Below are 16,217 nucleotides of genomic sequence, written 5' to 3'. Positions count from 1 at the left end.
CCAACAGTGTAGGAGGGTTCCCCTTTCTCCACATCCTCTCCAATACACGTTGTTTCCTGACTTGTTAATTTTAGCCATTGTGACTGGTGTGAGTTGGTATGTCACTGTGGTTTTGATTTGTATTTCCCTGATGCTGAGTGATGTGGAGCATGTTTTCATGTGTCTGTTGTCCATCTGGAAATATTCTTTGCAGAATTGTCTGTTTATGTCTTCTGCCCATTTCTTGATTGGATTATTTGTTCTTTAGGTGTTGAGTTTGATAAGTTCTTTCTAGATTTTAGATACTAACCCTGTATCTGATATGTTATTTGCAAATATCTTCTCCTGTTCTGTCAATTGTCTTTGGTTTTGTTTCCTGTTTCCTTTGCTATGCAAAAGCTTTTGATCTTGATGAAGTTCTTGCCTTTGGCAGTGTTTCTTGGAAGAAATTGCTGTGGCTGAGGTAAAGAGGTTGCTGCCTGTGTTCTCCTCAAGGATTTTGATGGATTCCTGTCTCACATTGAAGTCTTTCATCAACTTTGAGTGTATTTTTGTGTGTGGTATACAGAAATGGACCAGTTTCATTTTCTGCATGTGGCTGTCCAGTTTTTCCAACACTGTTTGTTGAAGAGACTGTCTTTTTTCCATTGTACATTCTTTGTCAAAGATTAGTTGACCATGGAGTTGAGGGTCTATTTCTGGACTCTGTATTCTGTTCCACTGATCTATGTGTGTTTTTGTGCCTATACCATACTGTCTTGATAATGACAGTTTTGTAATAGAGTTTGAAGTCGGGGATTCTGATGTCACCAACTTTGGCTTTCTTTTTCAATATTCCTCTGGCTATTCGAGGTCTTTTCTGGTTCCATATAACTTTTAGGATTATTTGTTCCATTTCTTTGGAAAAAATGGGTGGGATTTTGATAGGAATTGCATTAAGTGTGTAGATTGCTTTAGGTAGCATAGGCATTTTCACAATATATATTCTTCCAATCCATGAGCATGGAACATTTTTCCATTTCTTTGTGTGTTCCTCAGTTTCTATCATGAGTAATTTATAGTTTTCTGTGTACAGGTTCATTGACCCTTTGGTTAGGTTTATTCCTAGGTATCTTATGGTTTTGGGTGCAGTTATAAATGGGATTGTCTCCTTAATTTCTCTTTCTTCTATCTTGCCGTTGGTGTATAGAAATGCAACTGATTTCTGTGCATTGATTTTATATCCTGATATGTTGCTGAATTCTTGTATGAAGTTTAGCAGTTTTGGAGTGGATTCTTTTGGGTTTTCCACATAAAGTATCTTATCATCTACAGAGAGTGAGAGTTTGACAACTTCTTTGCTGATCTGGATGCCTTTAATTTCTTTTTGTTTTCTGATTGCTGAGGCTAGGACTTCTAGTACTATGTGGAAGAGCAGTGGTGATAGTGGACATCCCTGTTGTGTTCTGACCTTAGGAGAAAAGCTGTCAGGTTTTCCCCATTGAGAATGATATTCACTGTGGGTTTTTCATAGATGGCTTTGATGGTATTGAGGTATATAGCCTCTATCCCTACACTTTGAAGAGTTTTGATGAAGAAAGGATGCTATACTTTGTCAAATGCTGTTTAAGCATCCATTGAGAGTACCATGTGGTTCTTGTTCTTTCTTTTATTAATGTATTGTATCACATTGATTGATTTGAGGATGTTGAACTAAGCTTGCAGCCCAGGAATAAATCCCACCTGGTCATAGTGAATGATCCTCTTATGTACTGTTGCATCCTATTGGCTAGTATTTTGGTGAGAATTTTTGCATCTGTGTTCATCAAGGATATTGGTCTGTAATTCTGCTTTTTGATAGGGTCTTTTTCTGGTTTGGGGATCAAGGTAATGCTGGCCTCATAAAATGCATTTGGAAGTTTTCCTTCCATTTCTAGGTTTTGGAATAGTTTAGGAAGAATAGCTATTATTTTTTCTTTAAATGTTTGGTAGAATTCTCCTGGGAAGCTGTCTGGCCCTCGACCCTTGTTTGTTGGGAGATTTTTTTTTTTTAATTTAATTTATTTATTTGAGAGAGACAGAGAGAGAGCACGAGAAGGGGGAGGGTCTGAGGGAGAAGCAGACTCCCTGCCAAGCAGGGAGCCTGATGTGGGACTCGATCCCAGGACTCCAAGATCATGACCTGAGCCAAGGCAGCCACCCAACCAGCTGAGCCACATAGGTGCCCCTGTTGGGAGATTTTTGATGATTGCTTCAATCTCCTTACTGGTTATGAGTCTATTCAGGTTTTCTATTTTCCTATTTCAGTTTTAGTAGTTTATATGTCTCTAGGAATGCATCCATTTCAAATTGTCAAATTTGCTGGCATATAGTTGCTCATAATATGTTCTAATTGTATTTCTTTGGTGTTGGTTGTGATCTCTTCTCTTTCATTTATGATTTTATTGATTTGGGTCCTTTCTCTTTTCTTTTTGATAGGTCTGGCCAGAAGTTTATCAATCTTAATAATTCAATGAACCAGCTCCTAGTTTCATTGATTTGTTCTACGGTTCTTTTGGTTTCTATTTCATTGATTTCTGCTCTGATATTCATTATTTTTCTCCTGCTGTATTTAGGCTTTCTTTGCTGTTCTTTCTCCAGCAACTTTAGGTGTAGGGTTGGGTTGTGTACTTGAGACCTTTCTTGTTTCTTGAGAAAGGCTTGTATTGCTGTATACTTTCCTCTCAGGACCGCCTTTGTTGTGCCCCAAAGATTTTGAACATTTATGTTTTTATTTTCACTTGTTTCCATGAATATTTTTCAGTTCTTTAATTTCCTGGTTGACTCATTCATTCTATAGTAGGATGCTCTTTAGCCTCCATGTATTTGAGTTCTTTCCAACTTTCCTCTTGTGATTGAGTTCTAGTTTCAGATCATTGTGGTCTGAAAATATGCAGGGAATGATCCCAGTCTTTTTGTATCGGTTGAGACCTGATTTGTGACCCAGGATGTGATCTATTCTGGAGAATGTTCCATGTGCACTAGAGAAGGTGTATTCTGTTGCTTTGGGATGGAATGCTCTGAATATTTCTGTGATCCATCTGGTCCAGTGTGTCATTTAAAGCCTTTATTTACTTGTTGATCTTTTGCTTAGATGATCTGTCCATTTCAGTAAGGGGCCTGTTAATGTCTCCTACTATTATTGTATTATTGTTGTGTTTGTTTGATTTTGTTATTAATTGGTTTATATAATTGCTCCCATGTTAGGGGCATGGATATTTAAAATTTTTAGATCTTGTTGCTGGACAGACTCTTTAAGTATGATATAGTGTCCTTCCTCATCTCTTATTATAATCTTTGGCTTAAAGTCTAATTTATCTGATAAAAGGATTGCCATCCTAGCTTCATTTTAATGTCTGTTAACACGATGAATTGTTTTCCACCCCATCCTTTTAAATCTGGAAGTGTTTTGGGGTCTAAAATGAGTTTCTTATAAACAGCATATCTATGGGTCTTGTTTTTTTTTAATCCATTTGATACTCTGTGTCTTTTGAATGGGGCATTTAGCCCATTTACATTCAGGGTAACTATCGAAAGATATGAATTTAGTGTCATTGTATTGCCTGTAAGGTGACTGTTACTGTATATTGTCTCTGTTCCTTTCTGGTCTGTTACTTTTTAGGTCTTCTTTGCTTCGAAGACCCCTGTCAATATTTCCTGTAGGGCTGGTTTAGTGTTTGCAAATTCTTTTAATTTTTGTTTATCCTGGAAACTTTTTATCTCTCCTTCTATTTTCAGTGACAACCTAGCTGGATATAGTATTCTTGGCTGCATATTATTCTCATTTAGTGCTCTGTATATATCATGCCAGTCCTTTCTGGCCTTCCAGGTCTCTGTGGATAGGTGTGCTGCCAGCCTAATATTTCTAAGATTGTATGTTAAAGACCTCTTGTCCCAATCTGCTTTCAGGATTTTCTCTTTGTCACTGAGACTTGTAAGTTTTACTATTAGATGATGGAGTGTGGATTTTGAGGGGGGTTCTCTGTGCCTCCTGGATTTTGATGCTTGTTCCTATTGCCATATTAGGGAAATTCTCTGCTATAATTTGCTCCAATACACCCTCCTTCTGCTGCTCTCTCTCTTTCTCTTTCTCTTTCTCTTCTTCTGAGATCCCAGTTATTCCAATATTATTTTGTCTTATGGTATTGTAAAGTTTTATAGGCAAGATAAACATGACACCAGGTGAGGTAGGCACAAGGCAAGATTTATTAAAGGCACTCTCCGGCGAAGTTTCAGGGCTCAAGAGAAGGGGAGCCAGGAAAGTCGTGCAGGGAGGAGGCGGGCACCCTCGGGCGAGGTTCTGCAACTCTGGAAAGCAGAGTTGGGGAAGTCACGCTGGGAGGGAGGCAGCGGGGGTCTTCTATCGGGCCAAGGCAGGGCATGGGCTCACATCCATATATGGTAGGGTATTTGGTGATCGGAGGGTATGGGGTGGGGGCATCCTGATACTTCTGTTTCCTGCATAGGTATCAGGTTACCTGTGGAGATGTGACCTGGGCATACATCCTTTTGGCGGGAGGGTCAAGGGTTGAGGAAGGCGGGAAGGGGGCTGGAAGATGGCGGCCCCGGTGGTCATATCTATTATTCCTCCTGCATTCCTGGGCCGTCGACCCAACAGGTATCACTTATCTTTTGAAGTCTCCCCTTATGGTCCAGTAGTTGTTTGTCTCTCTTTTGCCTAGCTTCTTTATTCTCCAGCATTTGGTTTTCTATAACACTAATTCTATCTTCTGCCTCATATGTCTGAGCATTAAGAGCCTCCATTTTTTATTATACTTCATTAATAGCTTTTTTGATATCAACTTTGTTAGACTTTAGTTCTTTTATCTCTCCAGAAAAGACTCTGATTTCTCCAGAAAGGGTTTCTCTAATATCTTCCATGCTTTTTTAGAGCCCAGCTAGCACCTTGATAATCATCATTCTGAACTCTAGTTCTGACATATTGCTAATGTCCATATTGATTAGATCCCTAGCTGTTGTTACTGCCTCTAGTTCTTCTTCTTCTAATTCTTTTTTTTTTTTTCTTGTGGTGAATTTTTCTGCCTTGTCATTTTATCCAGATAAGAATAGAAGAATGAGAGAACAAAATACTAAGAACGGTGGCAAAGACCCCAGAAAAATAAGATGCTAACCAAATCGAAGAGACACAAAACCAGGGGGAGAAGAAAAGGGGCAAAATGAAAAAATAAAAAATAAATAAAATTATATATATATTAGACTGGTGAATAGAACAGAGCCACCCACTTAATTTTGGGTGTATTTTGGTCTCTTAGAAGAAACTACTTCCCAAAATTTTAAAGAAAGAAAAACTTAAATATATATGATGAAGGGATGGAATATGACTATACAGACAAAAATTTAAAAAAAGATTCTAAAAAAGGAATTGATAAGTTATTTGGAAAAAGAAAAAAAAGAGGAGAAAATGTGATCAGATTGGAGACTAGAACAAATCTGTGCACTAGATTTAGGGTATATTTTGATCTATTAGAGAATATATCCAAATTTTTAAGAAAAAACATCTGTACGTATACAAAAAATAAGGTTAAATACAATGAAGGGAAAAAATATGACTATACCAATGAAAATTTAAAAAGTTTTTTTAAAAAAAGGTATTGATAAGATAAAATAGTTAAAAAATGTTAAAATAGGAAAGAAGAAAAGTTAAAAAAATAGTACAAGAAAAAAATAAAATTTAAAAAACTTATCTTTGAACGACAAAAGGATCACAGGGGAAAGCCATGAATTCTATGTATTGCTTTCCCCTAGCTGTGGAGTTCCATAGTTCTCACTGATGGGCATACTTGGTCTTGGCTGGATGTTCTTGCTGATCCGGGGGAGGGGCCTCTTGCAGTGATTCTCAGATGTCTTTGCCTGAGGCGGAATTGCACTGCCCTTGATATTGCCAGGGGCCAGGCTAAGTAATCTGCTCGGGTTTGCTCTAGGTAGGTTTTGTTCCCTGAACACTTTCCATACAGCTTTGGAGGATGAGAATGAATATGGCAGCCTCCCAATCTCCTCTCCAGAGGAGCCAAGAGCTCAGGGCCCCACTCCTCAGTGTGCTTTCAGAGAAAAGCAGTTAATCCCTCCTGTCTCCCTGGTCTCTGGCCATCCAGCACTGTGCTCATCCAGACTGTGACGTGCATTTCTATATCCAGTTTGGAGTCTCCAAATCCAGCAGATTCCTGCAGCATGCTCCTGTGTCGCTTCTCCCAGAGGAGGAAGGGGGGGGGTCTCTGGATCTGCCACTCGTGGGGTCCCCACTCAAAGAACAGTGGCCCAACTCTGCCTCAGACCACAGTTTAAGGTAATCCTGAGCTGAGAGCCCACTGCTCAGCTCCATCTCTGCAGCTGGCTTCATCACTCTGATACCTAGGAACTCTGCCACACTCAGGCACCACTGGTCTTTCTGTGACCCCATGGGTCCTGAGACCACACTGTCCTTCCAAGGGCTCCACCTTCCGCTTAGCCTCTGGAACGACATCCCTCAGTGGAGCAGACTTCTAAAAGTTCCAGTTTTGTGTTCCGCTGCTCTCTCACTTCCTGGGAGCCAGCCCCTTCCCCCACGGTCTATGTTTCCGTCGCTTTGGTTTCACTTCTCCACATGTCCTACTTTCCGGATAGTGGTCGATTTTCTGTTCCAAGAATTGCTGCTCTTCTTCTCTCTATCTCCTGTTGAGTTTGTAGGTGTTCATAATGGTCTGATAACTAGGTAGCTGAACTCCTGGGACCTGATGATATTTCAGTCTGCTACTCCTCCACCATCTTGCTTTCTTCTATATCCTGATCCCTCTTCTTGAAGTCAAACAATGCAGCCCTGAGTCTTGACCCAGTGATTGACAGAAAGGATGTTGCTTCTCTGTGCTCCAGTCTCCTCTTGTAAATAGGAATAGTTGTCATGCTAGCATTCCTGGATCATGGCCAGTGAGGTGTACACATGACTTGAAACAAGATGGTCAGGGTATATGCCTACAGGACACATGCAGCTAAGATCATGAGTTGGGTAGGGGGAGATTGCTGGGGAGGTAGCCAAGAGCTCTCACATGGTGCCATCAGAAGAGGCTGAGCTTTGACCAATCAAGCACTCCCACTCCCTGCCTTACCTCCCTGCTCTGCCCCTCATTTCAGCAGGCTGAGGAGATGGGTATTTTCTTCCCATGCCCACCTTTGTTCTGGGAGCCCTGTGACCCTCATTAACATGGTTCTGATAGTGAGAGTGACAGGCTAAGCGATAATGAGTCACCAACCCAGAGAAGCATCCAAGGGTAAGATGAGATCCTAGTAAGGAAATCACAGGTGTTGGGTATGAACGGGCTCATCACCAGGACAAAGGAGGAAAAAGAATGGCGCCCTGGGCCAGTGGCTACAGAGATGGAGCAGTCTGGAGAAAACACAGTTTGGTTGATGCCTAGGGATTCCTGCAAACCAGCTTCACCAAGACTGGCCCTCTGGGAACTTTCCTTTCCCTCCCCTCCACCAACCACCCACATCAATTAGAAATATCAGTGGGGTGGCTTTCTATCCTAAATACCCCCCAGGTGATTCTCCAGCACATTATACATTGACAAATCTTCATTCTCAGAGGCTCATGGCTGTAAAGTGACATTACTCTCCCAGCTATTCCCTCTCATCTGACTTCAGATGGTCCCAGAAGTGGGACCGCCTTTCTAGATACTTACCTGTCCTCTCCAGGGGATGGAGGGATCTCTGGGACATGCTCTGTGATCCACTACCACTTGGCTGCAATTCCCAAATCTCAACAGTTTTGAAAATTAAAGGACTTTTGTCTCCCTTGATGTTGTTTTTGTAACTCTGCATCAGACTCACGGAGTTTAAAAATCAAACTGAAATAGATATGCAGTGAAGGCATTTATTTTTCTGACATAGTATCAGTATGCATGTTTTGCTACAGAAATAATGATATGTTTGATTATGGGAGTTGCCTTGGTCCCAGCTGGAAGTGTTGTATCAGATACCTTTCTAAGTCTGAGAAAGTCTGAGCTCCAGAGTACAGGTAGTCCCAGGGAGACTGGATACAGGATGGGGCCTTTGCTCGGGTCTGCTCTGATTATGGCACATTTATAGGAGCTGCTGAGTCCAAATGGGCTAGCTCAGCAACCCTGGCTTGGTGGTGCTCTTTGTATAGAGCTGCCTGTGGGATCCTTCCTGACCAGTCTTTATAGAGCTAGTGGACTCCAGGTAGGGCTGGGGTATGTGGTCCTGGACAAGAGACCTCAGGCATGGGCCTTCCTCTGGCAGAGGTCACTCAAGAACCAATTTAAGGCCTGGCCCCAAGGAGAATCACCTGCGCTGGTGTGTTCAGGACTATTTTTTGAGTCCTCATCTGCACACTTGTCCTGATTTAGTGTTTGACCACCAAGGCCGAGTGTTTGCATTTTTCGGTTGTGACATCAGAAGCACTATTCCTGCATGAGAATACCGACTCCAGTCCAAAAACAGCCCCCCATTAGAAGGTTCTGAGAGGTTCCCCAGCAGCTGCACAAAATTGTTTCATGGAAATAAATATTCTCCTTTTTTCCAGCTTAGTTCGTATTCCAGTTGAAATAAGTGAATTTATTTTTCCCAAGTGTCCTTTCAGTGGAGAACTTTGAAAGCAGAACAGTCACTCATTTGGCTAGAAAAACTCCATCTGCTGTGGGAGGGAAAGGCTTGGGGGCATGCAGTGGACCAGAATTAACTTTACTGCTACCGTCTGAATGGAATCATGGTGACAGCAGAATCTTAAATGTGATTTTTTTGTGCTATTCATGGTCATTTTAGAAGAGATTATTTAATTCCCAGTTTCTTTATATTTTGTAGATAACAATTCAATTATGTAAATAAGGATCTGGATCTCATTTTGGCTCTGAATGTATCTAATAATCTTGTAGAAGAAATATAAGTAGGCAGGGAAGCAAAGTGCTGCTAATGTCATTGTATCTGTGTGTCAGTCTTGGACAGATCACTATTTACAATGGAATATGTCAGAATATCCGGGTGTGAAGACTGTCCGTTTCCCAGATGGCCTGATTTGGAAGCCAGACATTCTTCTCTATAACAGGTAAGCACGCTGGACAAAAGGAAAAATGATTTTATTCTTGCATATATGTAATAACCAAGCATATTTACTTATTTTATAGAAACACCGGATACATTATCTGTATTGAGATCATTGCTGCCTATGATGCTTTGTGAATGCCCAGGCCTTTGAGAAGCCTTCTGTCCCCCTCTCCCATGTTCTCTGCTGTGGCATGCAGGCTTGTATTACTTACTACTCGTCCTATGATGACCATGTCTCTAAGACTGTGCATGATAGATACATACATACTTTTGTACATATTGGCACTGAGGCATTTTTGCATGTGGAAGTACCTTTGCACCTGAATGGCAGCATTATGGTCACAGCATAAGTTGCTGGCGAATGGCGTGCATGACTGGAATCTACTATTTGGACCCAGGTCCTCATTGGGTGCATTCCCCAATGTGCATTGGGAGAGTCCTACTGTGTGTAGCTGGGTGCATGAGATTGTCATCTCTAGCTGTGCTTGGAAGCTTGTGATACAGGTCGAGTGACAGAAGGCACATAACAGTCATATTCTAATAGTCTTCCTGCTCCTGAGGTCAAGAAATGAGGGATTCATTAGTAATCCAGGACATTCTGATTTGTAGACCAGATGCCCAAAAGGCAAGTATTCAGGCAGAGTAAATTTCTAGAAGCACCAAATTTTGGGCTAAACTACATAATCAAAATAGGGATCCAGAACATCTCTTTCCAGTAAGGGGTGGAATATGATAATGAACTTAATGTAAAAGAAAGTGGTAACTGCTGCCTTTGGTCCTACCTGGAAAAGAAGGAAGCCCCATGCATTCCTGACTTAGGAAACCTTGTGACCATTGGCCCTTGCCTTTGATTTCCACGGAGTGATTCTGGGACCAGCTGACATGTTTGTCCTATATTGACTGCTTCTAGGAGGCTGGATGATTCTTATCTTACATCAGCTATTAATTTAATTTGTGGAGATTACATTTCATTTGAATTGGGCCTGTTTCTAGAAGAATATTATCCCTTCCTGATTTGTTGCCAGTCTTCAGCTCCTTAAATTAGTTCCAATACCTGAGTTTTGCAACATGTCTAAAGTCAGAGTACGTGGTCCCCTACGGAGCAGGTGAAGCACATGAAATCCTATGGCTCATCTTTTGGGTCATCAGTGTTCCAGGACTGCCGTAAGAAAATACCACAGACTAAGTGACCAGAACAACAAGGATTTGTTTTCTCACAGAAATCTATTTTCCTTTTTTTTTTTTTTTTTAAGATTTATTTAACAGAGAGAGAGATTACAAGCAGGCAGAGAGGCACGCAGAGAGAGAGGGGGAAGCAGACTCTCCGCTGAGGGGAGAGCCCGACATGGGGCTTGATCCCAGGACCCTGAGACCATGACTGAGCTGAAGGCAGAGGCCTTAACCCAGTGAGCTACCCAGGTGCCCGCAGAAATGTATTTTCTTTTGGAGCCTGGAAGCCCAAGATTATGGTGTCAGCAGGTTTCCTTCTTCTGAGGCTCCTCTCCTGTAACTTGTAGATGTCCATCTTTTCCTTCTGTCTTCATATGGTCCTCCCTCTGTGCATGTCTGTGCTCTGTGATCTCTTGTGAGGACAACTATCATACTGGATTAGGGCCCACTCTAATGACCTCATTTTAACTTAGCTTCCTCTTTAAAATCTGTCCAAATACAGTCATATACTGAGGTACTTCAGCATAGGACCTAGGACTTCAGCGTGTGAATTTGAAGGAAAACAATTCAGCCCCTAACAGGGGCACTGCAGTTGACTCCTTAAGGACAACAAGTCAGGACTGGAGAAGTCTGGGTTGGAATCTTAGCTGTAATGTTTACTGTGTGTACAACTGTGAAGTCTCAGACTCCTCCTTTGCAGCATGGGGGAGATGCCAGCTTCACAGAATTTGGAAAGGATCACTCTGTGGATGTACCTAGCATGCCCGGTGTGGTATTTGGCAAAGATTGAATGGCAGTGCATTTACAGAGATGGTAATGAGGATTTCCGCTTAGAGTAAGAGGGTATGGCAATGCAGAAGGAAATGTCTGTAAGGGTTTTGCATTGTGCCTATCTTAGTTCTTTTTCATTTGAAGTCAAGAATAAATATTATAATGTGGTAGAATCTTTTCTTTTTATAAAGATTTTTATTTATTTATTTGACAGAGAGATTGCAAGTAGGCAGAGAGGCAGACAGAGAGAGAGGAGGAAGCAGGCTCACTACTGAGCAAGGAGCCCGATTTGGGACTTGATCCCAGGGCCCTGCGATTGTGACCTGAGCCGAAGGCAGAGGCTTAACCAATTGAGCCACCCAGGTGCCCCGGTAGAATCTTAATAAGGCCATAGAGATGGTTCTTATGGTTTATATGGAGGGCCTCAAACCCTAATAAATAAAATGTTTGATGATTCTAATGTTCTGGATAACGAAGAGTTACCAAGAATTCTATATAAACTGAATTTCAAGGAGCAAAGGAATAGTCTCTACCTGCCGTCACCAGGGAGCAGGCCCTCAGAAATAATGCTGCCCCCCATATGTCTGACTCAACCAATGGCCCCCGAAACCCTTTCCTCTCAGTTTCCCCTTGAGCTCTAAATAACTATCTTTTTTTTTTTTTTTCCCCCCTCCTTTCCCCACCTCCCTGCTGGCCACATTCATCATTTCCTCTCATAGAATCTGTGGAGGCTGTCTCCTCTTCAGCTTCAGTTTTTCTGAGAAATGGGAGGCAGAGCATCCTTTCTGAAGTAATTGTTAAATATATGGCTTGCATGTCCACACAAACATGTTGTAGCATAAGCAGGTTACAGAATATATTTTAAGCCTGTCATAGACACAGTGTCATTTATCCCTTGCTGTTTGACAGACTACCCTGAACTTGGTGTCTTAAAAAATTGTGTGCATGTTACTTCTCACCAGGCTGTAGACTGACTGGACCCATGTGGTTGCCTGTCTCTGCATGTGAGATGTTGGCAGGAAGTAGGGGGCTGGGGCTCAGACAGGCTGGAATGTGGAGGGCCGCAGCCCCATGGCTGGCAGGGATGGCAGCTGCGTTTGGGAGCCCAGCTGGGGCTGTCACCTCTGCCACCTCAGCTTCTTTTAAAAGTCTTTTCCACTTGGTATGGGCATCCCCCAGTGGGGTGCTCAAAGAGGAAGGAAGTGAGGGCCATGAGGCTCTGTAGGGACTGATCATAAGAACCCCAGAATAGCCCCTTCACTACACCCTGTTGGGCAGAGTAGTCAGGGGCTCAGCTTGGATCAGGGGAGCAGAAGTCAACCTCACCTCTCCAGGGCACACAGGGAGGGAAGGAAAGGAAGACAAAGGTATGCTGTGCTCTGTGGAAGGGAAGTGGTGAAGCATGAATTCGATGGTTGTGGGGGGAGGGGATGAAGGACCAAAACAGACATGTGTAATGAAGGAGGACTCAGTTAAGTGCACCCTGGAGGGATCTGTAGAAGGGAGACAGTGCACAGGGAGGCAGGCAGAGAGAGCTTCCAAACATCCTCTCATCCCCTGACTCCATTCACTGGCTTACCTCTGCTGTCTGGACAGAAGTCACAAGGCCTGGCCAGCAGCGGGGAGTGGCCCAGCCCATCACCTCCAGCTGCCTCTTAACAAGTGCTGCTCCCTAGCTAGAAGTTTGTCTTCTAGCTCTTTGGTGTGTCTGGACTCTCCCACTACAGGACATCTCTGTGAGCTCCCCTTTTGACATGGTCACCCTTCTGTCCTCCCACGGGCTTCAGCTTGATGCCCTATCCCACTGAGTCCCTGGTGTGTCTCTCTGTCACACTCTGTCACAGAAAGAGGTCCTGCCACCCATAGCACATGGGGTCTGCCATCTTTCAGGAGTCTAGAGGGTGGTTAATAAATATTTGTGCACAGGCAGGATGGAAGGAGGAAGGGAGGATGCAGGAATTAAGAGGAGGGAGGGAAGATGATGGATCCATGTGATGTGGGTGCTGTTAAGAACAGCAGGGAAAGAAGAAAAAGAAATCGTATGGGCAAGCTGGAAAATACGAACCTGTGACGGAGCCAAAAAATTGACACAGGAAGTAGCAAAAACAGACTTGAATTTAATAGGATCCTGACCTTCTGATATTCTGTTATTAGGGATTTTGAGAGATGTTGAGCTTAATACTTTCTGCCAGCTTCCAGGCACTCCAAATGGTATGTTCCCTCAGTAGGCTGGTGAGATGGTTCATTAACATGTTGTGTTTGCAGGGGGAGCCCTTCCTTAAGGAGGGGGGCACGCCATCATTTCTGTGTAAGCCATGGTTTTGAAAGGAGCATTGATTCAGGTTAGGGGAAGCATCACAAACATGTCCATCACGTTTCTTGCTCTATTCTGATTTGAGAATGGAGTCCAAGTGTGAGCCACGAATGGTTTTTGGGATAGAATACATTTTCTGTGCTTTGAAGAGGCTGGGTCACTGCAAAACAGCCATCTCTGCATCATTTCTGGGACGGGATGCTTTATTTCCCTGATGGATGGAGAACGAGTTACAGTGCGGCCAGCCAGCTGGCCGGCTTGCTCCGAGGAGAGGATGGGCGCTGATAAAAGCATCCCTGCTGGATGCTGATCCCAGTAGTTTCTCGGTTGCTTTATTCTGCTTTACTTTAAGCCTGCAGTTCAAGGATTTTTCTGAACACAGCCTTGCTCAAAGTGAGTAGCAATTGTGGATAGCTTTTCATGATTTTCACATTTGGATGGAATGAAAGGCGTCCCTTATCAGCAGTCGGCTCATAGAAGAAAGCCTGAACCGCCGGGACACCTTGGCTTGCCCTGCACTGTGCAACCACAGGCAACTGCCTCAGCGTCTCTGGGCTTCTCCATTCCTGAGCTGCTCAATCAGTTATAATAGTGGAATCTTTGTTGATGAATGTATTTGAAGGTGTTTTTGTTGGCTCTGTATTTTTAGGACAGCATGATGTGTCAACCATCCCTTTCTTACCGCCTGTGCAAAACTGCATTTGCATGTCTGCAGGCTCATGTCTGGCTCTGAGACTACAGTCCCCTGGCTATAACCTTCTTTCTGTCACGTATTCCCATAACCCTGTACCTGATGGCAGAGCCTAGGGAAAGAGTGATGTATGCAGATCAAGCCTGGATGCAGTGTATTCCAGCCTATGAGGGCCAGTAATTGTGTGCTAATCAGTGAGTCACCCATGAAATAGAGTTTATTTCCTTTCCAAGTGTCTTTTGTTCCCCCCCAGAAGTCAATCTATGACAAGTATTTCAGCACATGGTTTATTTGGGAGAAGCAAGACAGGGAAGGAAGGAAGCCAATGTAAGATGAATTAAAAAGCAAGCTACTGCTCTGGGCAGTGGGGCCCATTCTCGCTGGAAACCTCTGGGGTATTTATCTGCCAGCTGCCCTCTGCCTGTCATAGGTTGACTGCTGCTTCCAGGAATGTCACCTCCCTGACACCACCTCTGCTTGCCTGCCCCGTGCAGAGATCGAGTGTGAGTTGGTCCTCAAGCCTCAAGCTGGGCTGCTGATGCCTGCAATAGGCAGATGTCAGGGCCTTGGGCCTGGGAAGGACAGCTGTCAGCCTGGTCAGCTGTAGTGCAGATGAGTTGCACACTCAACGTTTCAGTCGTTGTCTCCTTGGCCTGATTAAAGTTCCAGTCCAGTTCCCCTCCTGTTGGGGAAGACAGCAGTGATGCAGGTAGGAGGGAGAATACCATAAGGACTAGGCGGGTTTCTCAGCCACAGCAGAGAGGAGACAGGCAGGTAGCAAAGGTAACACAGAAGAGCCAGGACCTATATCCTTGCAAGTGACCATAGCCCCTCTGTGGCCTTCATGTGTTATCATGGTTTCACATGAGCCTACATATGCAAAGGGATCTTAGAGAGCGAATCTCTTATTCAGTGTTGTCACTGTTAATGCCTCATGGAGAAGGTTAATGAGTTGGTACTCAACAGCCCATGTGCAGTCATAGCTGGTTGTGGGGGGTGGGGCTGGGGGCAGGAGACCATCACGGAAAGAACATCAGTAGCGGCTCTTGGATGCGGCAGGACTCTCCAGTTGAACAAAGGTAATTTTGCAACTTTAGACCTCCCAGGGAAGGAGGTTTTAGGATGTGCTGTTACAGCATTATCTGCTTTATCAAACATTCAGACCTACTCTGGAGGGAGGCTGTTCCTAAGAAGGTATAGCAGGAAGAGATCGGAGCAGTCACCTGTTTTCAAGAAGTGAGTGGAACCAGCCGATCTGTGTGTGCATTTCCAAAACTGTCCTCTGAACTGTCTGCCCACCTCCCCTTTCTTACCCCTGTGCCTTTGATGTTTGTTTTTAATTTGTTCGTTCACTGAACCAATATTTAGTGAAGGCTTATGTGCTGTTACCACACACTCTCTAGGATCTGAGGACACAGCAGCAATCAAGCCAGACAGAAATCCCTGCTCTCTAGAGAAAGGGAGAGAGAGAAAAGAGGGGAGCACACACGCCAGATTATAGAGGCTCCAAGAACAAGAAAGCAGGGAGAGCAGATAGGGAGTGGTGGAGCCATGGGTAGGATGTTGAGGTCAATAGAAGGTCCGGAGGGGGTGGGGTAACAAGTCATGTGGCATCAGGGAGATGAACGTTCTTGATCGAAAGAATAAGGCCTATCAGGAAAGGTTATTGAAAACCCTTGCAATGTGAGAGCAAAACAGACAAGAGAAAGATGACCAGGTGGCCTATGGCATGCTGTGTGTGGTCACACGCACCTTCTAGGTTGGCAGAAACTATCTCAAACTCTGTCATGGTCTTTGAACTACTTTCCAACTCTGTACATTCTAGGAAACTGAGAGTAATGCATTTAAATGACTGCAGTGCATAGAGAAGCAAATGGATTTTGTCTGCTGGGCTGATTTCTCCGTTAACAGATCTGATCCACACTCTTGATTGCCTTTGTATGTGTCTACTTTCTGGATGCTCCTTAGAATTGGTTTTTGACACCTTGCTTCTTCCCTAATTAATTAATGACTTAAGTAAAATTTTTGACACATGTTCACTTTGTATTTTGTGCAAGTGTCATGCTTTTATCTCTGAGAGAATTTACCTTTTTTGATCACCCTAAGATAGGAACATGTCATCTGGGTCTGTCTGGGAACACGAGGGAGAGTGTAGCTGGAGTGCGTGGGTGGAGAAGGTCAGAGACATGATGGGATGTGGCCCAAGTGTTGGAGGGC

The 16,217-nt window shown here is 43.6% G+C and overlaps 1 protein-coding gene across 1 annotated transcript in view; it reads left to right on the top strand.

The window, feature by feature from the left end:
* Positions 1-16,217, top strand: part of CHRNA7 (cholinergic receptor nicotinic alpha 7 subunit) — a 112,636-nt gene that overhangs the window by 52,870 nt on the left and 43,549 nt on the right. Inside the window, exon 4 of the mRNA XM_032835948.1 lies at positions 8,946-9,055. Coding sequence (XP_032691839.1) covers positions 8,946-9,055 — 110 coding nt within the window. The remainder of the gene's footprint in view (positions 1-8,945; positions 9,056-16,217) is intronic.

Source organism: Lontra canadensis, unplaced genomic scaffold, assembly GCF_010015895.1.
Source record: "Lontra canadensis isolate GAN:19392208 unplaced genomic scaffold, GSC_riverotter_1.0 scaffold89, whole genome shotgun sequence".
Classification (NCBI taxonomy): Eukaryota; Metazoa; Chordata; class Mammalia; order Carnivora; family Mustelidae; genus Lontra; species Lontra canadensis.
The sequence above is the reverse complement of the archived record's forward strand: the minus strand, read 5'-3'. Positions and strand labels throughout refer to the sequence as shown.